The sequence below is a fragment of the Pelodiscus sinensis genome, chromosome 2 (assembly GCF_052426305.1).
Source record: "Pelodiscus sinensis isolate ZL-2025 chromosome 2, ASM5242630v1, whole genome shotgun sequence".
Taxonomy (NCBI): domain Eukaryota; kingdom Metazoa; phylum Chordata; order Testudines; family Trionychidae; genus Pelodiscus; species Pelodiscus sinensis.
This window is the reverse complement of record NC_143053.1, coordinates 101,963,140-101,990,027: the sequence shown is the minus strand read 5'-3', so window position 1 is coordinate 101,990,027 and position 26,888 is coordinate 101,963,140. Positions and strand designations below refer to the sequence as shown.

The 26,888-nt window shown below is 41.0% G+C and overlaps 1 protein-coding gene across 5 annotated transcripts in view; it reads right to left on the bottom strand.

Moving 5' to 3' along the window:
- NFATC1 (nuclear factor of activated T cells 1) overlaps positions 1 to 26,888 on the bottom strand; it is a 140,098-nt gene that overhangs the window by 11,572 nt on the left and 101,638 nt on the right. For 2 of the 5 annotated variants that reach the window (XM_075921105.2, XM_075921106.2), the window contains exon 9: positions 24,088 to 24,774. In XM_075921105.2, coding sequence (XP_075777220.2) covers positions 24,088 to 24,774 — 687 coding nt within the window. Of the gene's footprint in view, positions 1 to 6,629; positions 16,224 to 24,007; positions 24,775 to 26,888 lie in introns of those variants that run through there. The other 3 variants (XM_075921108.2, XM_075921109.2, XM_089776351.1) reach the window with 3 other exon arrangements.

Sequence of the window (26,888 nt, the reverse complement as noted above, 5' to 3'; positions counted from 1 at the left end):
CTAAACATGTATTTGAGGCAGGGGCGGATATAGGGCAGGGTGAGCGGGGCGGCCGCCCTTGGCCCCGCGCTTCAAGAAGCCCCGTGCATGCGCCGTGGCAAAGGGGGGCCCCGTGAAATTGTGCTGCCCTAGGCCCTGCAAAATGGACATCTGCCCCTGATTTGAGGCACCCACATTTTAAAAGTTGCAATCATATAATTTTTGCTGTTTTTGCAGAATTTTAAGATGACCACGTGATGTATCTAATTTCTGGACCACAAGCTAAATTGCACTGGTTTATTTAACAAGGTTGCAAGTCCCCAGTACCGGAATTACCTCAACAACCAACCAAACAACACAAAAAGCAACTGATAAGATCCTGACTCATTTTAGTTTTGCATCGTTTTTCTGTGTGGGTGCTGTCACACACTTTAAACCCCATCTCAGTGAAATCTCACAGTCCTAGCTCACAACTACATTCACCAGTGCAAGATAGTACTAAAAAGGGAGACAATCACAAAGACAACTGGCCACCGAAATGTTCTTCTTCCACATGTATTTGTATTTTCTTATGAATCTTCATATAAACTAGTTACAAGAAAATGTGAGTAATGTTTAGACGGGGCTGTGTTGTCTATGGTCACAATGGTATAGACTGCCATTCCTGAGAATGAGGCAGTTACATGGAGGAGGGGGAAAGACACTAACTCTCCTCAGACCCTGCCTCCTCCACAACAAACTAGTCAACGCCTTAGAGATGCTGCAGAAGCACCAAAGAAAGGCCAGGAAATAGATACGAGGTGGCACTGAAAATCATACAAGTCTTCTGTATCTGCTTGCTTGCCTGCTCACAATCAAAACAATTTTCAGTGCCACTGCTAGAATGGATGACACTGATCATTTTCATGGGGCAGAGGGGGAGAGGGCCTAGCTCAATTACCAACAGGGCCGGACTGAGGCATGGGCGAGCTGGGCAGCTACCCAGGGCGCCAACCGACGGGGGGGCATCTGATGGCAGCTGTAAGGGGCGCGTGGCGTCCCTTACAGCTGCCAGCAGGCGCCGCGCGCCCGGCTCCCACAGAGCCGGCCCTGCGGCGCTGGCCAGCAGTGCTCTTTCCCCCGTGGCCGCAGGGCCCTGCATGGCCCAGCACGCGCGCCAGCAGCGCTGGCCGGGCTGGGCTGGGCTGGGCAGCGCATGCGCCTTGCGCCCCGGGGGCGGGCCCCGGGCTGCATACCAATGGCTGTGGCCGGCCCACGCATGCGCCGTGTGCCCGGGCCCAGGGCACCAAAAGGGCTTGGGCCGGCCCTGATTACCAAGGTACTAAGCATATTGCTGAAGTTTAGAATCTGGGAACTACTGTCTTTGGCTTTTGTTAACCTATGTAGAGAATATGACTTGCTACTTGTGCTTGACTGAAGGTAAGGGATGACAGCGAGAAGTGGTGAGGAGAAAGAAAGTTCAAAGCCCAGCACCGTTTTTCCTTTCTTGTTCTATTTTATATCTCCTTAGACATGAAAGTCATCCTTGTGCAGAGGGTCAGCATGTTCCACTTCAGTCCTTAAAACAGAGCTAAAGTACTGCACAAGACTTCTTGTTGGCCTTCTGCAACTGGGTAATTTCATCCTGCATATCTACTATTCCTCTCCCCTTCCTGGGCAAAAGGAATTATGGATGGGGTTGGTCAGTCACAAGAGTTATCATATAGCAACAATACCTAATTATCCAGAGAAAATATATGACTCAATCTGAAATATTCCTGAGATATTCAGTGATTATTTCAGACTTTGAGTATTTAATACTCTTCTTTAGGAGGTCCAAACAGGTTGGACTAACTGATTACCTCTAACATTTCAGTGTTATCTCTATGGATATATTGGGTAGAACACTTTAATATTTGTCCATATCACATATCCAGAATCACATCTCAAAGCTGGAAAAGGCACACTTGGGTACACCTGGAGAATAGTATATGCAGAAAAAGGACAAAAACTATTTTAGAATGTGTTAGGAAGGACTGATCAGGATTTCTTATTATAATCAAAGGAGTGGTTTAGCCTTACAAAATATCATCATGACACACCCACGGGTACACAAGGGCAAAGGGGAACAAAACAGGGTCCATAATCTTTATGACTTATTGATTTTAGAATTAAAAAAAAGCCCAAACAAGACTGAATTTCTGTATTGATTATACAATTATTAATCTTTATAGAAGCTTTTCTAACATTGCACATAATGTGCAATTCATCAAAGTATATTAGGTGCCATGGAGGTTGCATTTGATATAAAGGGGTCGTTACGTTTCTTGTAATTGCACATTATTGGAGCTTTAGTTAGTTCTAAATCAAATCCACAGAACATACATGTATGCTCTAATTGACAATGTAATAATAGGTTGGCCCCTGGTGATCATCAGGAACACTCTTCAATGAGCAGCCTTGCATTAGTGTTTTTAAAAGACTAGCTTGGGTATAGCTGAGGCCTATTGAATAAAATACAAACATATATACATAAAAGGCAGTGTGAAAGAATGATCTTGGCATCACAGGTGAGTTTTCATCAAGTATCCTTGTCCTTTCTCATCAGGGTGCAAGTAAAAGCCCCATTTCTTCTTTCACTAAATCAATGGCAAAATTCTGAGTGAATTCAGTGAACACAACATCAGGCCTCGTGAGACCAGGTTTACCTGTGCCGATCAAGAAAGGCTTCTTTGTCGGCGCGTCGCATCCAGACTGCCCCGATCTGCCGACAAACAGCTGATCGGCAGAGCGGGGCAGCTTCATTTAAATTTAAATGTAAATGAAGCCGCGATTATTTTAATCGCGGCTTCTTTTCCCTCTGCCGATCTGGCTAATCTACATGCCTCCGTCGACGGATGCATGTAGTTTAGACACACCCGTGGTTATTAAAGGGGCGTTTTGGCCTCCGGCGCGGCTTTTTGTTTTGTTTTGGTTTTTTGCTCAACAACTTTGAGCCTGGAGTACCAGCACCTTTTTTCTTTCAAAAAAAGCACTGCTAGTAGATATGCAGAAGTCAAAATTCAGGGGCTTGATAATACCGCAACTGCAAAGAGTTCAGCAAGGAGTTCATAAATCATGGTGGAGACTTTACAAGTTATTGTGTCATAGAGCCCTGATAAGTTTTCTCTTTTCATCCCAACTCATTTCTTTCCACTAGATCTCATTTAAGGAGCTTCACTCATTTTTGTCACAAAATCACCTTCATTCTGCAAAAATTTTAGCAGTGCCCCCTTTTTTTTCTAGAAAGTTAATTACAACAGTCCTAAAGAATTATGAAGATGAGGATTTAAAAAAAGAAGTGGTCTTCCTGAATTATAAGGACTTTTGGTATCTCTCATCTTGAGGCTCTGTCGTGGATCTGTTCCACTTCTGGGCCCTGGCAAGTTAAGAAGTATGCCCCAAATTCAGTTTAGTTTTAGATGCCTTTACGGCAGTTACCCAAGTTATACGTAAAGAAGGCTCTCTGTCTTTGGAGTTGTTTAAGAATAGTTGAGACACACTTCTGAGAGATGGTCTAGGTACAGGCAGTCCCCGACTTACGTGGCTCCGACTTATGTTGGATCCGCACTTACGAATGGGGCTTTTCTTGCCCCAGAGCTCACAGGTGGCGGGTCGCCACCCGTGTCCTCTTGGGCGAGAAAAGCTTCTCCCAGTCTCCCTGGTCTGCTGGGGGGATCCAGCAAAGCCGCTGGACCCCCCCAGCAGACCAGGGACACCCGAGCAAAGCCGCCCAGGCGGCGGGAGTCCCGCTGCCTGGGCGGCTTTGCTCGTTTGCCCCGGAGCAAAGCCGCCCAGGCAGCAGGACTCCCGCGCCTGGGCGGCTTTGCTCCTGTCCCCCTGGTCTGCTGGTGGGGTCCAGAAAAGCCGCTGGACCCGCCCCCAGCAGACCAGGGACACCCGAGCAAAGCCGCCCAGGCAGCGGGACTCCCGCCGCCTGGGCGGCTTTGCTCTGGTTTCCCTGGTCTGCTGGGAGGGGTCCAGCAAAGCCACTGTTTTGGAAAGTGTGTGATGCCTGTAAACAAAATGCCATGTGCACATTCTGAGTGAGGTTGTCATTGTGACCGGAAATACATGCTGATGGCTTGATTCTGTTTGTCAACATCCAGCACAAATTTTCTTCTGTCTGTGAAGATGAGAGGACAGTCCTTGATAATTTGGTGTGTAATCATGGGCTATCCTAAGGAAAAAGTCTCAGGAGGCTGATAATATCATTGAGCTGATGGAGTATCAGAGAAGCAGAAGCCATTCACTTTTCAGCATGTTGGGGAAAGGCTGACAAAACCTCACACAACATTTGGTCACAGTTATTTGGTCATGGGTATGTCATTTCTCTCCAGTGCTAAAAATGGAGTGTGAAGTTAAAATTGGCAATATGTACTGGCGGGAATGGCACAGACAAAGAGTCATGTGACAAATGTGGTGGGAGTTGTCAGAGAAACCAGATGTCTGTGGTGAAATATTTGTGGCAAGATGACGTGTCCCTTACCATAACATGAGCTATACTTAATTCCATGGGATTTTGTTTTAACCACAAATGGGCCAATTACTAAAAACCTATGGAATTCTAAGAGCCATACATGTTCTGTTAATGCTAGCTGCATTAACTGATTTCAGGGGCCTCATTCTGCGCTCACGGAAGTTTTACATCTAGGTTAACTAAACGGGGTAAAACTCTCTACTAATATAACTCATTGTAGTCAATTTGGTCCAGAGGATTTGACCCAAATATTGACCCTCAAGGGAGTTACTCTGGATTTATGCCAGCATAAGGGAGAACAGAATCAGAACCTAGAGGCCAGATCCTCAGTCTATCCAGGTCCCTTTGTATTATACTCATGGTTTTAAAGCTATCAGTTCAGGATTTCCACACTGACATAGCCAGGGTAGAGTGTGTAGGACCAGAATATTGCTGCACTTCTGTTATCCTGGGCTACCAAAACTGCCCCTTGGCAGCCAGGTACACATTAGAATAGCTCTGAAGTGGCTCATATTGTCTCTGGAGGCCAACTAGACCCCAGGATTAGGAAATTGGGATAGAAGGTAAAACACCTTTGGTTTGGCCCCTCCTCCCAGGTCTTGTGCCAAGAATAGCTTGCCTGGATCCAAGGAATGGCCCCTTCATGTGAACTGACAAGGCTATGGAGAGCATACGGTATACGGTAAAGACCAGACCTGGCTTCAGAAACTCAGTAAGTACCACAGAACTGAAGAAATAACCACCCTACCATGGCTACTTCAAGTACCATACAGAACTCTGCTGAGTGCTCTGGTGTTCACAGGAGAGATTTATTCGACCCCATGATCTAATCACTGACAAACATGCTACATGACTTCCACTCTTGAAGAGCTAGGAAAAAGGTACTTGAACAAAGAGAGGCATAGACTGTTCATTTTACAAGCACACTTAAAGAGCTGGACCATAATTCAAAACACTTGCATGGTACTTTCTAAACAATCACTTGCAATCAGCCACAACGATTTGTCCTGCTGCTTCTTGAACACTTGGAAATACTCAAACATCTCGCCCTGTTGGGATCTGAAAAGCTTCAACAGGTTACCCTGGCAAGAATTATAATTCTGCAGTGCACACAAACTTACAGGGAAATCAACATGCTGTTTGGTTGACTGGGAGACAGCGTAGGCAATAAAATGATGTGAAAGAGCTTTAAAAATATATGAGTGGCCTTTTCACTTTTAAAACCTCTTTATGCAATGAGCCAAACTGGCTGCCTCTATCAAAGCACTAAGACAATTGGGGTGACAGGCTCAAGTTTAACCGGAAGTAATAATAACCACCTCCAGCTTCTAATACAGCAGACATGGCAAATCTCCCTATTGACAAACTTGGGGCTTCCTGAAATTGTGTTGATTGTTTCCCACACTCCAATAAGATCCCCATGTGCTCATCATCTCTGAAAACCAGAACACTGAAGTAAGGTGCTTTAATATAGACTTAGGTACATAGTGCTAGACCCCAAGGACTGACGGTTTGTCTCTCACTTCAGAAATAACCTGGTGACAGGAAGTAAAAACATGATCGTATCAAATACTGAGCACCCTCAACTCCCACTCAAGTATTTGGGAACTCAGAATAGTTCAGGTGTGGACTCTAGAAAACTAAGAACACACTTTACTGGTACAATAAAAAAAAGTTGATTAAAAAAAGGCTTTGATCAAAGACTGTGTAGGCTGATTTGTGTTTGCGCCATACTATGGCATTCCTAGTACACCACGCCTTGTGTAAAACAGCATTTAATTTAGCAAATTATTATATTCTGTCATTTCTGTCTACACACATTTCTGAAATACTTTCATTCCAAATTGTTTTGAGAGGAAACATTATAAAGAATGGAAACCTGGCATTTAATCCAGTGGAAACCACCATTGTTTCCAGTTTACAGAATAGAAAAAAAATATAAAAAGAATATCAAACATTACTGCTAAGTATAGAGATGAAAGATGAGGAGACAGAAGAGATAGGGAGTTAATGCACTACATGCATTTACCTGCATTTGGAGAGAGTTCTAAAGGGTGGGTCACACTCATTTTGCTATTTTCTTTCAAAAAACCACGTAGACACATAGTTAAGAGCCAAGTTTTGCCAAATGAACATTTTTAGCTTTTGGGGGGGGGGGGGGGGGGGGCGGGAGAGCTTACTTGTGAAATAAATACCTTGATTTTTTTTTTCAGAGTATAGATGACAGGCTCTTCTGGTCAAGACACAGAGCAAATATTTACAGGTGCTGGGGAGACACCACTTCCTCCCTCTAGGCTTCAACCTAGTGTCTGCCACATAATTTTATCCACAGAACAATTTTTTTTCCAGTGATCTGCCAAGAGGAAATAACTTTGCTGTATTGGGAGTCTGGGAATCCTAGAAAACAATCTTAAATCTATAAAATAATTGAAGTGCACTTTTACTGAGCTGTTCAATTCGATTCTGATTTTTATTACAATGTCAACAAGAGTTTAATTTGTTTTAAAGTTTAGGTTCTTAAATCTGAGTGATATACGGTAGTTTACAGCTTGCTGGCAACAGCTACTGTGGAAAAAAAATTGAAAGTGCACATAAAGGCGGGTCTAAATTTGACATTGTGAAAGCAGGGAGCTGTGCCAAGAGCAGCAAACAGCATGGCTTTCCCAGTCCTGGCTGGCTTTAGGGACTGCTCACTATTGACATCAGTCGCTACGGGATACATTCCCCTGCTCTAACAAATCTCATCTGGAGACTGCAATTAAAAAAGAAATGTTTTAAAATGTAATTTCTCTCCCTAAAACGTTTGCAGATGTTAACTAGATTGCTAATGGTGTAAGATGTCTGTGGACGGGCATCTTCCTTCTTATCTGCTATGTCAAATATCAAGATTTCTTTATTTAAAAAACCCCACAGTTCTAAAGGTGACATCTTTTGGAGGACTAAAGGCTGGCTAATTTTTAAAAACTAGATTCCTTGCTGAATTGCAAGATTTTGGAAGGGACTACCCATAAGCCATCTGTTTCTTTTTTACATTCTTTTTTTCCCTTCCAGTCCGTTTTTAGAGGTAGCCTAATTCAAAAATGAATGTATTCAAAATGGCTACAAATTTCTGCCGTGAACAGATTAAGTAGTATTCCATCCAAACTATAAAATAACAATAACAACAATAGTGATGTAAGTTTTCTGCTTTAGCAACTTTGCCATGTATTTTCCGTCAGTACCCTTGGCCAGTGTATTTTTCTAAGCAATGTTAAATGCATTTAGAGAAACACACTGGACAAACCTGTAAACTGATCCTCTTTATGTGTACATGGGACATGAGAGGGGAATAGCATAAAAATGGATGAGAGTTTAGAAGCACTTGTCTCTGGGGACTCAAAAGGGGGTTTTCTCAGCTGGTTAAAGACTGTGCAAGCAGAAGTCTCTGCTTGCACTGACTGCACACGTGTCAGTTCCACCTCTACAGTGTAACTGAAGTGGAACTTTTCTCTGAGCCAAGTACTCTGTGATTTACACAGCCGTATCAAATAACTCTGGAGTACCCTGCAGAAGGTGATGGCTAAAACCTCAGTTCTGACATACAGAGCCCAGACAAGGTTGTCTGCTTGCTCCTTCTCTCTCTTTTTTTTAAACTGGCTTTGATTAGAGCCAGAGCCTTGGGTAAATCAGAGGAATTTCTAGATTTTTCTGAGTGCTGTGAGCTCTTGCTGTTTTCCGGTACCTACTTCCTGCCATATCTAAAATAACAGCAGCTGCAGGGGCCTGATAGAGAAGAGTTCCAGGGGACAAAATCACACAAATGGGGTGGGAAAGGGAAAAAAAAAGAAGTGAGACAGTTTTTAGGGAGTTGATAACACACACACTACATCAGATTCATTGTTATGGTTGATAGTCCTGTATGCTGTGGGCCTTGTTGTCAGAACAAAACAAACTCTGTAATTTGGCCATGGGAATAATAACTCTTAGCGCTCTCTAGGATAACAGAGGTAGTTTTACTGCACTTGTCCTATTGTATCGAGTATCAAGTCTTGATTAGCTAACGTCTCTGCAGGCCAGATTAGCAAGAATGAAAGTTTTGAGCTAGAGGCTTTAATGTTACTCTTTGTCTTGGCAGTAGATAGCTGCAATGCAGCTTTTGTACATCTATAACATAAGGATCTCTGCTTGCAAGAAAACATTATAGAGCACGGAATGATCGCAAATAATCCCACGTTCAATGGGGAAAAAAAAGTTAAGGTAATATTAGGGTTTCCATATTGTAGGCCGAGAAAATTCAAGAGACTTGAGAAATTCAAGAGACTTGAGAAACGAATTAGCCTTATATTCTACTAATGCCCATACTATTCAATGCTAATGGACCTTGACCTGGTAACATTCCTCAGGGTGTGGGTATAATTCTGATCTCAGGACCATTGGTATAAAATACATGCATCATAACTCCACTTACGTCAGAAATCAATTCTGATTTCCGTTGGTGTAATGAGATCAGAATCAGGCCTCTGTATCTTCCATCGAAAATACATGTGCTATTCACAGTTAGAACCCCATTGATTCTGTAGGAGTCTTCATGTGTGTTATGGAAATTGCAAAAAAAAATTAAGACATTTTAAGGACGTTGAAAGTGATGGCTCCCATATATCGTTCCCATTGTGCACAGATTAGATTCCAGATTATTGTATATGCTATTAACCTTTATATATGAGCATAATATGACTCCAGTGGGATTTGGATCTGGCCTCTAATGAATACACGCAAATATGCATAGTGAGTTACCACTGCATGTTATATGAAATATTTTAATATGTATACAAGAGCACATAGTGGAATAAAAGTAAAGAGGACTGATTCTCCTCTTTTTACACACATTGTGAAGCACTGTAATTTCACTGATGTCAGTGGAATTATTTCTAATTGCCTCCCACTGTATGTGAGAGTGATGGATATTTGCAATCAGATAGATTTACTCTCCCCATCACTGGGAAAGAAAAAAAATTAGAACTTGAAAAAATATTCAAACAGAACTATCTTGAAGAAGAGTTCTTAAAATAATTTTTTAAAAAATTGTGTTTTTTTGTCAGTGGTGCGGCCCTCTCACTTTAATTTTACCATTTTACTTTTTCCTATTTTAATTCAGCATCCTGATAACTTTATGAATTTAAAATTTCAAATAATGAAAGTATGCAGGGCATAAATTCAGCCTATTCAGCGGCCCTCACAAGCCCTATGAATCACTTAAATCCTGACTTTAAATAGAGTATAAGTGAAGACTTAGGACATGCATTGGCCCTTGCTCAAAGCCGATTTTAACCACAGTAAATGCATTGTTTCATATTCTTCCACCAATATGCCAAACATTGTTGAATGGTCTTAAATTAGCCGATCAAAAGGCTCTCAAGAAGGTTATAAGTAAAAGGAAAGGAAATGGGTAGCCTTGGCTGAACCCTCTTCCTAACAAAAGCAGGATGATACATTTATATTTCTAATTCTAGACACAGGTTTGTTACAAATTGATTTAATTCATTTAAAAAGAAAAACTAAATCAAGTTTTAGTGTTGTTACACGGCAATCCCACTCCACCTTATCAAAGGCCTTCTCGGCATTTAGATTCCTTCGTCTTGTTGCTTGAGTCCTCCTTAGTAACTTCCATTATTCAATAAATTTGTACTGACTACAAAGCCTGTGCGATCAGAATATACAAGGCTAGGCCCTGATTCAGCAATCTCTTTCCTATGGACACAGGGCTCCAGTTGTACACAGCAGCTTGCAGAAGAAGGCCTTAGTTAATACCTTCTCAGGCCTTAAAGCTTCAATTTGCGGGACTATTTTACAGTTCTAGTTCAAGGAGACTGTTCACATATCATTGGTTCTCTGTCTGGCTTATGAAAGACAGATATCAGTAGTAGTTAAACTGACTGTTGAGAAGAGCTTTCTTTTTCAGTTATGTACATGAATGCTTTAATAAGTATCAGGGTGATTTTGGTCTGGAAGCACTTATGAATTTCTGGTGCAAACCATTTGGTCCAGGTGCTTTCCCTGAGTTAATATTAAGTATAGCTTTGAAAGATTCAGCAGATGCTATACTTTTTTTCAAGTTCTATTTTGTTCTCTGCCAATGCTGGGGAGGGTAAATCTATCTTCTTTAAATATCCTTCTGTAATGAATTCTTAGGTTCAGATGAAAATTATGCATGATAACATGTTGCAAAACTTCTATTCATTTATTTCTGACGATTTCTGATGATGTCCCTGAGTTAGCACATTAAGGCCCTGATTCAGAACCCATTGCAAAGAAGGCAAAGATTGCAACAGGGCTGGGATCAGGCCCTAACTGCATTTTGAGTTTCATCTTTTTAAAGCTGCTAAGTAAGGAGATTTCCTATTTCATTCCTCTAATCATATGTTCTTGTATTAGTACATTTTAAAGCATTCTTTGCCTTTCCAGAGGCTAATTGTCTCAGTATTTTTTCATGCAATGTGCAGTCTCATCTTGAATATTTTTACATGTTTTCTAATTGGTGAACCATCTAATCAACCAAAAAAAAATCTATTTTTTCTGTTTTTCTCTTTGTTTGTTGTGTGAATATTACCTATGTAATCCCTTAAAGCTGATTTTAGTGGTTGTCAGCAAGTGAGGTATGACCATACTGTACTAGTATTTGTTTGCTCAAAGAGTAATTTTCCAGATTAACTCAGATTTTGGAGTTATTTGGGCCACATTGGACCTTCCTACCAAAAAGCGGTGGGAGGGAACTTTATACATTGATATCTCAAGAGGATATCCACACAAAGATAACACCAAATTATCCTGCCAGGGTCAGAGGAGAAAGTTTGCTCTTCTCTACCCCATAGAAAACTCACTTTAACACCATGGATCCCCATATATCTTCAGGAGGCCAGAATCATCTGTACAGAGGCTCTGGATCCCTGCTTTGGCTCTGGTTTGCTGGCAGTGCTGCTCCACAGACTCCTGGGAGAGATTTCCCTCTGGCCATGCTTACTTCTTTCTGGCTGTGTTAATTTTTCCTGTGTGACTTATATGGGACCAGAGCAGGGACAAAATGATCCATCCTGGACTCACCCCAAGTCAGTGACAGTCAGTCAGTGTCATAGAGTTTAACGACAGAAGATCATCTAGTCTGATCTCCTGAATATACAGAGGACCAACACCACCCATACGCTAAGCCCAACAACACTCTATAAAAGTAATTTAATCTGTTTTTTTATGCCCATCAGTTTAATTTAACACTTTTATGATCAATGCACTCCCATCATCCCCCCATCCACTGAAATGATCATCTCTAGATATTATTTTGCATAGCGGTTAAATCCCGGGCTATTGTTCTTCATTAGCGTAGTTTCAGATGTACATCCATTTCCCCTGCCACACACATATTTATCCTTTCCTATTCCTCTCATATCTCATTCTTTCTTATTCATCTTTTTTAATGGTGATGTTGTATTTCCCCTCTCTCACTTCTCCTCTAATTATACCCACATGAAGTTTCACAGCCAAACCAGCCTTCTCTTCTAATGTCAAATGTTACTATGTGTATCTACATTAGATAGCATTGCGGCAAAAATATTTGTACTGTAGATGAAAAAGATGTTTTTTCCAAACAGAGTAAATATATATAGCCACACATACACACATATTCTCTTACATCCCTCATCATAAAAAAGGGCCTGCTACTGCAATTACAGCCATGCAGATTGGTCCTTGTCCCATCGTGGCTCTCTCCAAGCCATAAGTTGGTCAGGCTCCCCTTGACTATAAGGATCCCTACACATAGATCTGATCTTACAAACTTCTATGCTTTTGACTAACTCAATGGGACTACTATGGTGCAAGTTTCAATGGAGCTATGCTAAACACCAGGGGAAGAGCTGGCCTTTCACTTGATTTGTAACCAACCTGACTGCCAGAACAACGGAGGAAATGCCTTCCCTTCAGCATATCTCCATTTGTTACACTGCATTATAAAAAATGATGTTTTGGTTCCCAGTCTTTTCCTTCAGCTTCCTCTGCAAAACCATCCTAGACTTAGGTTTCAGCACTGTAAGCTTTTTCCCAAGTCTGCAGCAGTTTTATCATCAAAATATTGCAACCCTTTCTGCAACATTTAAAGTTCTCTGCTGGCACACAGAGGCATTAACATCTCTAAAAGGAACTGCTCTCCTCAGTCTCTGCCATTCTAGCAGAAGATGGGCCAGCTGTTCATGTGATCTATATGAGCACAGTTCCATGGACATCATTCACCAATTCATACCCACGGAGAAATTCATCCACTGTTTCTAGTTTTGAGTCTGAAGTTTGAACAGGTTTCAGTAATTCTGATCAGATTTTTACACGTCTAGCATGGATTGCTGGAAACAGCTGTTCGAAGTTCCTGGAATTTTGGAAAGTCCTCCAGAGCAGCTACTGCTGGCTTATGTATGATCATTGAGGAGCACATATACTTGCTGAAGTCTAAAGCTTTTCTATCTTGGAATTAGTTTTTCTTCTCTCTCTTTTCCAATAAGTTTTCTAGCCAATTTTACTGACATTAATGTGCAACAAAGTAACAATCCCATCGCTTATTCTGGTATAAATAGACATAAAGAGGCTGGGACTGAATCTGTGAGTGTGGGTCTGTCTCCCTGAGTGGCAGCTCCTCCAGAAGCCCTCTTTCAAAGAGATCCTTACAGTGCTTGAGAGACCTCTCCTCCCAAACACACTCAGGATGTGTTCACACAATTCTGAGCACTGTGACTGATTCTCCTGCCAAAGAGGAGACATCTGGTCTAATTTTTACTCCAGTTCTATACTGGTATCACTCCACTGACTTCCACCCAGGAACTCCTGCTTTAAACTGGTCTGAGGTCAGAATCAGGTCTGCATAATCTTGTGTCACAGAACATTTAGTGGAGTGGAGAAAGATCGGTCTATCTAAATATAAAATAAAACCAACAAGCAGTATAAATATGTTATTATTAGTAATAACAGTTCCCCTTGAAATCTCTTTTGACATTAAAGTGTTATACACCCTCATTTTAGATAAGACAAGCATATTTCACCTCACTAGTATTGCTCATACAATGGTTCTCTATTATAAAGCAATTCTGTCTGGAAAAATCATTAATGGATAATTCAGTTGCACAGAGGTAATAGTCCTCAAGTAAATAGTTCAGTCTATGTTTAAATCTTGGAATGCTGTAGAGCTCAAATTTATTCTAATTTAAGACTGAAACAGCTAATTAATAGTAATGACAAAATAATCTTTACTGTTGGCTTGTATTTTCCATGGAAATAGTTGATTAGCAAATACTCAAATGTCTCAAAAACCATCAGTAATTCAGACAACTGCGTCTGAAGACCCTGGAGCCAGTTTCACAGCTGCAATCCTGCAGTTCAGTTTGGGAAGGGTTTAAGTACAGCAGAAAGTACACAGTTCAGAGTATCCACCTGATCTCATATTTCCAAGAAACCCCATTCAATAGACATGGAGAATTTTCAGTGAGGTCAATCATGAATGGAAAAAACACACACCACCACATACACATTCAAATCAGTGAGGAAAAGTTTCTCCATAGCATATAAATATAGCCTGGAATCATTCTATTTTTCTTCTTAATACCTTTTTGCTCTTTCATATTTTGCAAGCCTCAGAGGTAACAGCAAAAACAACAAAAGCAAGCAGCAGCAGCAGCATTTCTTCCCTCTCTGCCTTATACAGTCTCTAAGAGGTGTTATTTGACATCCATTATTTCTGTTTTCAATGGGTCAAAGTGGTCCACCTTCCACTATCAGTCATGTTCAATGTCACAGAACTCATAAGACTAGCACGGGGACAGAATTTAATCCACTGGCCACACTCCAGAATTCTTTAGTCCAAGTTTCCCTGAAGTCCGTACGATAGGTGAGGTTTGGCTGAGTAAGAACAAAGACTGAAATCCTGCCTCCACCATTCCTATCTGGTTATGCACAAGATTCTTTGGAACAACCATAGCTCTGCTGAGGGGTATGAAAAAAAGGGGCTGTACAGGGAATTCTGTAGCCCACTTCCTCACATTTTGTTTAGAAACTGTGTATTGTAAGCCAGAGAACACTGAAGGTAGTCCAAATATTGGAACTACAGATATGGGGTTCCAGGACTATAAAATTCATGGGCTTGTATATTCTTTCAATATCATCTCGCTTCACCTAATACTCTTTTGAGTTATGGTAAGTCTGAAAAAAAAACCAGCAACAAACCCACACCACATTAAAAGGCCTTTTCAACTTCAAAGTCTGTGAACTAATTTTGTCAAAGAGAGCTAGGCCCATGCTTTCCCGCTGCCTGCCATATCTGCTGATATTTGTAATGTTAAGACTGTGCAGCCTCTCCCAGATGCGCAGGATGAGGTAGGCTTAAGGGGTGATTCATTATGATAAACCTCCTCTTAACACAGGCAAAACAATTTCCCCCTTGGTGGCAAACCAATTAAAGTCCCTCTGAAACTCTGAGACAGGAAAGAACAAGAGTTATCCTAATTGACGCTCAAGCTGCCATAAAGCCCACAAAGAAAGCAAGCATACAAGGTCTATTACTGTACCAAAGCTCTGTCTGAAAAAACACAGTTGTCAAGCAGATGTAGATGAAACAATCAACTTTGCTGCATACAATTCTCCCCAAAGAGACTCCAGTCTTTGACTGTCTATCAACAACTAGATTTCAATGAATGTGGCTATTATGCATTTTAACTGTTAGCTTTGGGCCTGGTCTGCTCCCAGTGAACCCAAAGGGAATGTTGACTTAAGCAGGAACAGGAGCAGATCTTTCGTTTTTTAGTAATCTAGTAATATTATACCTTGCTAACTGGTAGCAAAGTTCACTTATTCATGAAGTCAATTACACTCTTTATGGGTATAAACTTGCTCATATGGTTAGATGTTGCCTGGATTGGGCTCCATGTTTGTGAACTCTAACGTCTGCTATATTCAGCAGAGATTTATATGTTACTTTTTGTTTACTCAAGTCAATGGAGAAAAGGGTTCTTTCTGAAACAGCTTCTCCACCAGAGTACTGGGACTTTAAGTGGCTCACATGATAATAATTCCTGTCTGGCTAACATTGCACAGCTCAATAGTGACACTCTTCAGAAATCTTTTAAAACAAATATCATATTCCAAAAATGAGCGCTAGCATCCGAACAAAGCTTTCTCAGGAAAGTCTTTGCTTCTGCAAGCCACAAATTTTCTTTGGCACCAGGCCAGGCTTATAAGCAGACGTAAATGTTACTGAAGCTGAAATGCAGCAAGTCCTTCTCCCCAGCTCACCTAAGAAAACTTAAAAAAAAAACCCTTCCTGTTTGAAACACCAATGCCAATATCCATTACTATGGAAGTAAGAGAATGAATAAGATGTAGAAGTGAGACGTGATTTTTTTTTTTATTTAATTGCACAGGGAGTACCAGGGCTGCAGAGTGGAACTGGGATTTAGTTTGAAGAAACGTGGTATGACACAGCCTCAGCAAATACTTAATGACCTGTAATGTTTAATGCAAAGGCACATACAATGCAAGTGTTGTTTCCTGAATACTAAAAATACCATACGATAGCTATAGGTGCAAGTTACTGCCCACTGAGACCTTCCTTTTTGGATGCCTGCTCACCCTTGCTCTTGCAAAATACTCTCATTCAGCAGCCCTGGATGTGACGGGGAGTGGAGGGCACTCAGCCAGTCTCAGAAGGGATCTCAATGCCTTGAAGAATTGGACTTTTAAAGACCTTGTGTAAATGTTCAAAGAAGAAAAACAAAGTTCACCATTAGATTTCATAGTACACAGCATCTAAACGTTTAACATCAATAGGTTGCATGTGCTGGACTGGGCGGAATCAGGAAGCAACACCTGTTCTTGTCGTTTACAGTTTTGGAGGCTCTCTTTTTGTGAGGCTCCAGGGAGGGACTATTCACAAAGACTGCTATGGAGAGTGAAAAGGCAACCTTGATATCCTGGCCATGTGTGGTTTAGTTTAATACAGGTTGGACTTCTCTGGTACGGAACCCTCGGGACCTGACTGGCCTGGGACAATGGGATTTGCGGAACCAGGGGAGGTCCCTTCCCCAATGGCCCGCTAAACTGCTGCCCCTCCCCAACTGCTGCCTGGCCGGCCGTCACTCCCTGGGCCGGAGCTCTCCAGATGCCACTGGCCCCACTGCTGCAGGGGTCAGAGCTGTCCAGCAGGGGTTGGACCTCCCTGGCTGTGGCCAGAGTCAGAGCTGCATGGTTGGGGTCAGAGCTTCCTGGCTGCAGATGGGGGCTGGGTGCGTGGCCAGGGCTGGAGCTTCACAGCTGCTGCTGGTCCCCTGCTACAGCCCAGTTGCGGTGTAGCAACTTGCGGTGTCCCCCCCACGGGGCTCCAGGATGAGTCTCCCCCACTCCCGCACTACTGCCTCATGGCCAGACCTCCCTATACCTGGACTTTGTGGTCCAGGAACATCTGTGGTCCTGCCAGACCATGGATGTTGCCAGCCCAGAGAGTCCCGGTTAAGGGAGGTACAACCAGTAGTCTACCACTCCAGGTCTAAAGGTCTGACCCTAATGAAGTATTTGAGTCCTTTATATTATTTCTCCTACCCATCACATACAATCTACATCCTAAATGTTAACGACTCAGCATGTTTTACCACAGTAGCATGTACACTTTTAGCTATCATTAGAAATGAGAAGGATCTTGATTCAGGCATGGGGCCAGGTTTAGTAAAACTTTCCATGAGGAAAGCTTTTTGTTTTCTCTCAAAGCTGCTCGATCAAGCCAACAGGGAGTGAGAGACTGCTCATATCCAGACTGAAGTGTAGACAGTATTACTGCATTTTGTAGACTACCTGCATGTTGTTCTAATGACATCTGGACTACTGGAAATCAGAGAATGAACTCAGAAGTTTTCAAAGGCATAATTGTGGCAGCAGTAGACTAAACGTAAGGCCTTGAGAGCCAATCACTTTAATCACAAAGCTGAAATGTATGAAAAAGGATACATTTCAGCAAAAGAATAATTCTGTCTGCTACAGTTCCTGTTCAAATAAACTATATCACCCTATCACGTGCACTTCAGCAATATACAGGAATATAAAAAAAAATGAACATATGGTTTAGAGGCAACAGAATTTCATAAATACTATATAGGAGATATATGGACTTGTCAGACATCTAACAGTTCGACAGTATAAGCAATTCATGGGAATGACATTAGCAATAGCTCATATTACATCCATGAGGTACACTTTTACTGCAAAAATTATGTTTAAAAGAGCGATGTTTAAAATGAACTGGCTGGTGAGGCTGCAGCTTTCAGTAACACTTTACCTGTGGTTTTGCCACTTTTGCTTATTATTGGGAGTTTAAGGCTCCCAATTTACCTTTTTAGTTTAAAAAAAAAAAGAAGTTGAAAAGAGTGCATTCATGGTCAAAGTATGATAAAACTCAGCTGTACCGAGATAATTATGGAGGCAAAAGCCTACTTGTTTTAAAAAGAAGCTGATGATGTGTTTTCAGTAACTGCTGTCAGCCACGTACTGAAAAGTTCAGACACCTCTTTGTTTATGATGTATATATTTTTGTCACTATGCCGGGAGCTAAACATATACATCCAATAGCATCAAGATCAGAAGACAGCCCTTTATTTAAAAAAAAAATGAGGGAGGCGAGGAATTAACTTTCAAAGAATCTGTTGAATGCTCTTAAAATCCATAGCACCTGGAATCAGAACCCAAGGGAAAGTGCTAGGAAACACATTTTAAAACCAGCGAGGGCAGATTTTTACCCCGAGTCCAAATAATCATCAGAGCTGTGCAAGTACAGAACTTTAGGTTTGTAGCTCAAGCACAACATTATTCAAAACATAAATATTGTTTATTAAATGTATTTGTTATTGTCTAGGTACCAATTCAAATGAAAACTAAGAGCAAGAGTACATAATAACTGTTGACATATGTTGAGAAGACAGATCACAATGAAATCCCTTTCTAGTTGGTACCAATGTTTTACCCCCTTGCTTGTGAAGGTATCATTACCAGTGAATGCTAAGTCAATTCTTTAATGTTTTTAATGTCAGAAAATAATTTCATAATTGCATGTCATTCTGCTGCAGCTCAAAAAATGTATCAGCCTGGGGGAGTGCCAATCATAACATCTTAATGATGTTTCCTGGCATTAAAACACCTAATTGAATTCTCTCTGTCCTAGCAATATGAAAATTTGGTCTCAATCCTTGTTCTACCCAAGCTACATTAGGCACAGGAATGGGAAGTGGGCCCCGGGAGAGATGACTTTAAGCCTCTTTTATTCTGAATTTGACCAAGGCCCTTTCTGGTCCCCAAAATAAGTTCTACTTAGCTGCTTATGGCCACAATGGCTTATTTCTAACATCTTAGTAAAGCAACCAAAAGTTTGGAAAATTCTCTGAGCCATCTTGGTCAGCAAATCTGAACTGAAAATTCCATCTGAATAGACTTGTTTGGCACATGCTGTGACTCAGATCAAGAAAAAGAAACACACAAAAATGTAAAATAAACATTAACTGAGCACTGACATCTCAGTTCATGAAATAAAGTTTGGTTCCATGGGTGGGCAAAAGTTCAGGGCCAGTTCTTAATTTCCCCAAAGCAGCTGATCTCTTGGCTAGTTAGTGATAATTCTGCTCTCTTTTGTAAATGGCTGTAAAGCACATTTATACTCCAGTGGCTTGGCAAACCAATGATAGCCGACTGTTCCTGAGCCTTGTTCTCCTTCCTGGTAGCACCATGGCAGTGACTTTGAGCCTCATGAACAATATTTTATCTGTTTTTGTACTCAAGACTCAGTGCTGATAATCAATGATTCTTAAAATGCTTAACAGAATAGAATTTGCCTTTCGCTGTCTGTCTTGTAGGGTTTTCCATAGCTCTTATCGCCCTAGTGTCTGAGTTGTTCTCAAGTTAGAGCCTTGTGCAATTCATGGAGCCTTCTCCTTTTCCCAATATAGGAGTCTCTGCTTAGGACATCCCTTTTTCTTTTTAATAAGACACCTTTCACACCAAAACCACTCTTTGACTTCATTGAGCTTTGGATTTGACCCCAAGTTTGATACTGCTAATACAGTGACTGTAAAAGCAAAGGGAGCAGCCATTAGGCAACCAGCAGTTGCTCTCACGCACAATGTCTTGGCCATTATCACTTGCATTTCTGCGTAAGGACTGTTGGTCAGGGTCTTGAAGGCAACTCCTATTTCTTTTTGCAAGGAACTATGGAATTGCCTGGATGGCCACCAGACACAGGGATAAAAGCTCATTTTACCTCTTTCATCTGAAAGACCACACTTTGAACAGTACCTCAGCCCTTACTACTGCGGTGTCAGCATTGGGAGTCAATCAGAGTCTTGTTTGGGATTAAATTTCAGTGCTGTCTGACACAAGAATGCTAATTGAGCCAGACACATCTCAATATTAGGAATATATTCACAATAAAGCTCACATTACTTTTCAAGGGGCTTTTCAAGGATTTTATACTGTTTTTGAGATGGATATTCATGTATTAAAACAGGCTACCAATCTAATCAGTGGCCCAGGTGGCTACTGTTGGTTTTTGTTTAAAATGAAATTGCCAAGACCAACACTTACTTGTCAAACTAGAAGCCTCCTTGGGTTTTCCCTTTATACCATGTTAGCCGAATATCATTACACCAACACTGAAACATCATATACAGTGCATATATTTATATAAACACACTGACTGCATTTTTCCAAGAACCTCTGTGATGTAGATGGCCTAAGTCTGGAACTACTCCAGGCCAAATGAATGAATATTGCTTTGATCCCACAGGCTGAAACTGGAAAACTTCTGTTTATTCCAGGTCCAAGATTACTTAAAAGTTATTAGCAGTAGAGATACATAAATCAAACCAAGAAAAAAAGGCAAGTTTGTGAGACTCTGAATGAAATGTCACTTTGTGTAACCATGGTTGGGTTTTTAATTTGTCCTGTGGTGATATTAGCATGCTGTCTGTCTATTTTAGGGTTTTATGTTGCCGCCCATCACCGTTGTATCTGAGCACCTCCCATATAAAATCAATAGCAAATAAGTTGCTAATGGACTACATGGAATCACTGGTACTTCTTTTACAGAGTAGGGCATTTAGTTTTGATTGATTAGATTTTATTAAATTACTTTTAGGGAGAGGGGGAGTTGAATATTGAATTTTGGGCCAAAGGAAGAAATCATGTGCATTAAAATTAACTTATTTTTACAGCTTCGGTATTGTTTATTCACATAGAGATATAGAAAGAAAATGTAGTTAGTTATAAAAGCCTGAAGAGACATGACTGAATCAATACTTAAATTATAAACAGAAGATGATTTCAATCTATTAAAAATAAAGATGAAATTGTCTCTATTTCTTGGCTTGATTGGAATTCTATATTTTCACCTTCAAAATACTATTACAAAATAAATACAGTCTATATAATGCTGCAAGACAGAAAACACTTGAAGGTGGATAAAATACAAATGGGAAATAATGGCAATGATTTGAACTTGACTACGGCCCTGTAACGAAAACAAACGAAAGGTTTTTTTTCCTAGTTAATCATATCCACTGTGTGATATCTTCACTGCCAGCATTTAGTACTTAATTTGACAATTAGCTCCAGTTACTTCAGTGAAACAGTTCATGATGGAATGCATAATGCACTGTGAGCCAGGTTATCACAATCAGCCCTCAGTGAATAATATATAGCTGGGAAACTCCAAGAGATCAGCAAGTTGGTCTCTATATGGATGTTGCAATGACCAAGCTACCATTCTGAACTGTGCTTGTCGGTCAAAATTCCACCCTTCAATAATCATTCTTTGGGTATGAGAAGGTGACTCTTTACTGAAACAATCTCATAAAAATTATTCACTCCACTTGTAAATTATAAGAAAGTTAGGGAAGACGGGGTAATTCCCCAAAGGACAGCCGTCTACTACAACGTTAATCTCTGATGAACCACAGTGATGGTCTGCAAAGCAGCATTGATGAAATACGATTTTTTAAAAAAAATGTAAAGTGTAATCTATAGATTGATATTCGCGCATAGAGCACAATAAAAATAATAAGCAGAAATAAAAATACCATGGGCAGATGGGAAGTAAACAGTGTAAATCAGCTGGAAAGAAAGAGATGACGAGAGAAAGAAGACATACATTATAATCGTGAGAAAAGTTAGTTTTTCAAGTACATTTCTGGGATTAGGAATTATGACGCCACTGCTTTTAGAGAGTGCTCCTTAATTCATGGGAGTTTGGCAACAACATGTATTTTCTCTTACTATTGATAAAAGCAGGAATTGTTTCTCTGTCTCTAGTTCCGTGGCCAGTCACAGAATGGTTTTAACTAGCATGATACACACTGAAGTATGAATTCCATCATCTGTCTATAGTGATGCTGAGTGATTTCAAAGTAATGACTGGGCCCAAGTCATTTATGCTGTCAGGGTATGTCTACACTAGCTCGGGAATTCGAGCTAGGTAGGCAAATGAGGGCAACCGGAGTTGCAAATGAAGCCCGGGATTTAAATATCCAGGGCTTCATTTGCATCTTCCCAGGCGCCGCCATTTTTAATCCCCCCCCTTAGTCTGAACTCCATGCCCGCGGCTACACGCGCCACGGAGTAGGTAGTTCGAATTAGAATCTCTAATTCGAACTACTGGTACACCTCGTTCCAGAGACAATGAGGTGGAGAAGAGGGGAGAGAAAAGAAATTCTCTTTACTAGAAAACAGAGCACCAACACTGTTGCCCTGTAACATGTACGGCACACTAAGAGCTGAAGCAGGTTCTGAGATTGCTGCACTTGTGTTCACTGAGGGGGTTCTGTCTAGAGGATCTGTGCATCCCTGCAACCAACAGTCCTGAGTCTCAACCATGCCCCTCCAAATGGAGAGCAGCATAGATCAGCTCTGAATCCTGGGGGGAGGTAGGTTTGCTTCTCTCAGGGGACTGCAACAACTGCACAGCCTATCAAGCATGTCTCAGACTGAGAGAGCTCGGATGTTCCTATACTTCTCCCTTCTAAAGTAAGCCTTTTCATTTTTGAGAAATTAATACATTGTATTAAACAAAAAAAGGGAGAGAGGGGATGATGGATTATAATTTGTGGAGGTGTAATGTTCTGCTCTTCTAGAGGAATGGTCACATGGATGACTATTGCTATGGATTGACTCTTCAATATTATTATATGTAGATTCTGTTAAACTTGTAATCTGTCCCTCCCTGGATAATCTTTGCTTTCTATCAATCTTTCATGTGATTAGGGTTTCTTGTGTGTGTTTGTTTTTTGTTTCTTAGTTTTTGTTTATTTCATTTTGGACATTGCAGCAGTTTAAATCTTGTTTTGGAAAGCAGTATGCATGTGGGGAAAAAAGATTATGTTTACATGAAGACTTGCCTGTCCTCAGCATAGAAAGAAGTGCAGTAAAGTTTTGAAATAGCCACATAAAACTTTAATGAACTGTGCTCCAAGTTAAGCAAAGTTCTTTTACTTGTCTGCCATGTAACTGATTAGGATCTCTATTAATATGTATTCCCAAACCAAAAAGCAAAATGCTATTATTTAAATTAAAAAATACTAATGTTTTTATCCCAATTCAACAAGTATCATGCCATTTGAAATCAAATGAAAACTGTCACAAAATTATACTTAAAAAGTAAAATTAATTGTCTTTGTTATAATTTCACCTTGAAAGACAATCATATTCAGAAGCTCCTTGACATCAATTAGTTTCAATATAGACATTTCAAATACATTCCTTTCCCAAACAGCATAGTATATCACATAAAGATATATTGCTATTGAAAAGGAGCTCACATATTGCATTATGGTGAAGGTTCAGAATACTACTGGGATACTTAGCGGTAAGTGCTAAATTACAGCCCCACGAGGCCATATAATCAATTTCCAGATTACTCTCTTTATTATCTTCAGCTACTAAATCTTTGGAAACCAACGTGAGACAAATTCATCACAGCATTTTAGCATTTGAGTTTTGTGTCAGTGTCTGCATATATGTATACACACACACACATACACACACACACATTTTAGAAACTAGAAAAAAAATCGGCTACCTAAAAACCCAACAATCGTAACTGCAAATGCCACAAGACTAAAAAGCTATGAGCTGAAGGACATGCCTCGGATTTTAATTTGAGTTTTCTCGGCTGAAGTAGAGCAGTTTATCAGTTTGTTCCAGTTAGCAGATTTGTGTATCTGAAGTTTCACTGCATTACAAACAGGACAATGTTAAATATGTTTTCACTGCCATTCCACAGCTCACTGGCATAGGCAGAAACCAAGACCATATGGTTAATATTATTGCAATGTAGCTATTGGTCATGCAGCTTGCTCTACAGTGACTAACAGCATTTGATGCTTAAAAATACAGGTTCGTTATTGCAAACCAAATTAAAGAGCTCTTTCTCAGATAGAGAACATCAGAGCAAAATTCCGCACCATTCCACAAGGCTGTTAATTGCCACTTTCTTCCATCAGAATTCTGAAGGGGGGGTTAAAAGAACTCACTGATACAGCAATATGGTTGAATGCAAACCTCTACAGCTGTGGAAGACTTACCATCATCCAAGTACAACTGGTCCAATTCCTCAGGTTCTCGCTTGATCATTACAGGAATAGGGGCCAAATTATGATTACTGTCCTCATGCAACTCTGGCAATGAGAGTGGTTGGTTTGTTGGAGACTCATTTCTTTGAACCTTCGGCAGTTGGTGCTGCTGTTGACCCATTATGGATGAGTGAGTTGGACTGCAGGACTGCAAATAGGTTGGCTCTTGGGTAACAGATGGAACTGGAGAGGAGGGACTGTTGGGATAGAGTGTTTGTTGGTAACCAAGGGAACAGCTACTGCTCAGATGTTGACTCACCTGCGGCTGCAGCATGATGTGAGATGATTGCTCTGGAGAACTTGGGTGCACAACTATAGACCTTGGCACTTCCTGTATGGTAGGGACCCCGCCAGCAGGCTGCTGAAGTCCTAGGTGACTGTGGCCCGGGTTGGTGATGCACTTGTAAGCAGAAGATGAAAGATCATGCAGCTTGGGGCTTGAGTTGGGAGAGGATGACATCACAGTGTTTCGCTGCTGACAGGAAGTGAAGCCAGCCACAAGGCACGAACCAGGATCAGGAGGCATCATGATCTGCTGGCTGTAGTATGGTTTAGAGAGAGGGTTTAATCCTTGGTTCATTGGTCCACAGGTTTGAGCAGGCTCATAGTCATCACTGGGTTCAGTTTTTATAATTGGAACTGTTAAGAGAGAGAGAAAAAAGTTTTAAATAAACATGAGTTGCATATTGGTATGATCAAGTTGGCTTGTGGCTAGGATACCCTTTGCAAAACAAACACCGTCTTGAATAAGACTCTGTGTGTCTTTTGCCTAGTTCTCCCACCCTATAAAAAAAATGAATGAGTCATCAGCACAAGAAAGTCACAGCTGGTTTTAATATTGAAAGGACTATTTTCTTTGGACTCTCCTTCAGCACTAATGTGCTATAAAAATCTATTTGCAAATAGCTGTGCTGCAGTAGAAGCTTTGGACCCAAGGGCTCCATGGATTTGTAGTAATCAAAGCAAAAATTTTAACTTGGATGTACTACTGCATTTCTACTGCTACTGAGGGCCCATTTGATAAATGTCTGCACATTTGGTAAACCCAAGTATAATAAGATCGTGGTGGGGCTTTGAGTGTTCAACCAAAATAAAACTGCAAAGATAAATGACAACCATGCTACAGACAAGGAGTTTTTGATCATAAGGGTTTTATTTGTTTGAAACACCAGGAATCTCACTTATTTTTACCTTTACATAACCGTGTTTAATCTCTGCTCCTTACCACCCAGCCAATAGATGTAAAATATTCAGCAAGTTGGAATCATCTCCTAGAGATCACAAGTAGGATCCAAACCACCAGTGCCAGCTCCTGGAGAATGTTAGTCCAGGCCCTGCCTACCAAGAAGAAACCTGGTCCTGCTGTGGACAATCTTTTTTCTTTCATTCCCTGCCCCAAAGGTGTGCTAACAAGGCCTTACCTGTCAGACATGGAGAGAAAGCCCTTCTCTGAAATATGACGACTGGTATAGAATTTGCTACTTCAACACACCTTTGACCCCCCCCCCCCCTCTTTCCTACCCCCTCCTCCCCTGCAAACCCCTTATGCCTCTCGCTAATAAAGATCATTTAGAGGGGAGAGAGGACTTTGCCTGTCCTAGCTATCCAACAGCATGTGCAGCTCAAAATATATGACACAATCATAGGATATCTGTTAAGATACGTCTACACTAAGGGCTAAGGTCGAATTAAGATACGCAACTTAAGTGACATTAATTGCACAGCTGAAGTCAAAGTACCTTAACTCAACTTTTGGCACTGTCCACACTGCAGGAAATGGAATGGAAAACACTCTTCCTTCGACTTCCCTTACCCCTCGTGGAAGCAGGGCTACCAGCATCGACCAGACTCCCCTCTCAGTTTGAATTAGCGTGTCTTCACCAGAGCCACTACTTCGAACCCTGGAAGATTGACAGCAATAGCTTCGATCTTCTCTGTAGTGTAGACATAGCCATTTGGGTATAAAAACAACTATTCTGCTATGGTAGAGTAGATACTAATAAAATATCTCTAAATACCATGACCTAACAATTGAACTCCAAGGGTACGTCTACACTGGTTCCTTTTCCGAAAGGGGCATGCTAATTTTACAGGTCGTAATAGGGAAATCCATGGGGGATTTAAATATCCCCCGCGGCATTTAAATAAAAATGTCCGCCGCTTTTTTCCGGCTTTTCTAAAAGTCGGAAAAGAGCGTCTACACTGGCCCCGATCCTCTGGAAAAAAGCCCTTTTCCGGAGGATCTCTTATTCCTACTTATTCCCCCACGGATTTCCCTATTACGACCTGTAAAATTAGCATGCCCCTTTCGGAAAAGGGGCCAGTGTAGACGTAGCCCAAGTGTATGTGTGTGTTTGAGGATTTTGAACCCTTAAAAGAGCTCTTAGAGTACGTCTAGACAGAGGGGCTATTTCAAGTTACATCCAGTGTTCTGAAAAGTAGCATGTTCCGCATCTTAACAGCATGTCTGTTATTTCGAAATGCAATCTAAATAACAGGCTTGCTACTCCAATGTCCTGGTAAACCTCGTCCCACAAGAATTAAGGGATTTGTTGGAATAATTGTCTATTTCAAAATTTGTCTCTGTGTAAACTGCACCAAATTTCAAAATAGACTATCTTGAAATAAGCTACACAATTTACATAGCTCAAATTGCATAGCTAATTTTGAGCTAATGCCACTCTGTTGACGCACCCTTAGTTCATTGACTATGCATGTGTATATTAGCTATAGTAAAATGCTTTTAATGCTCC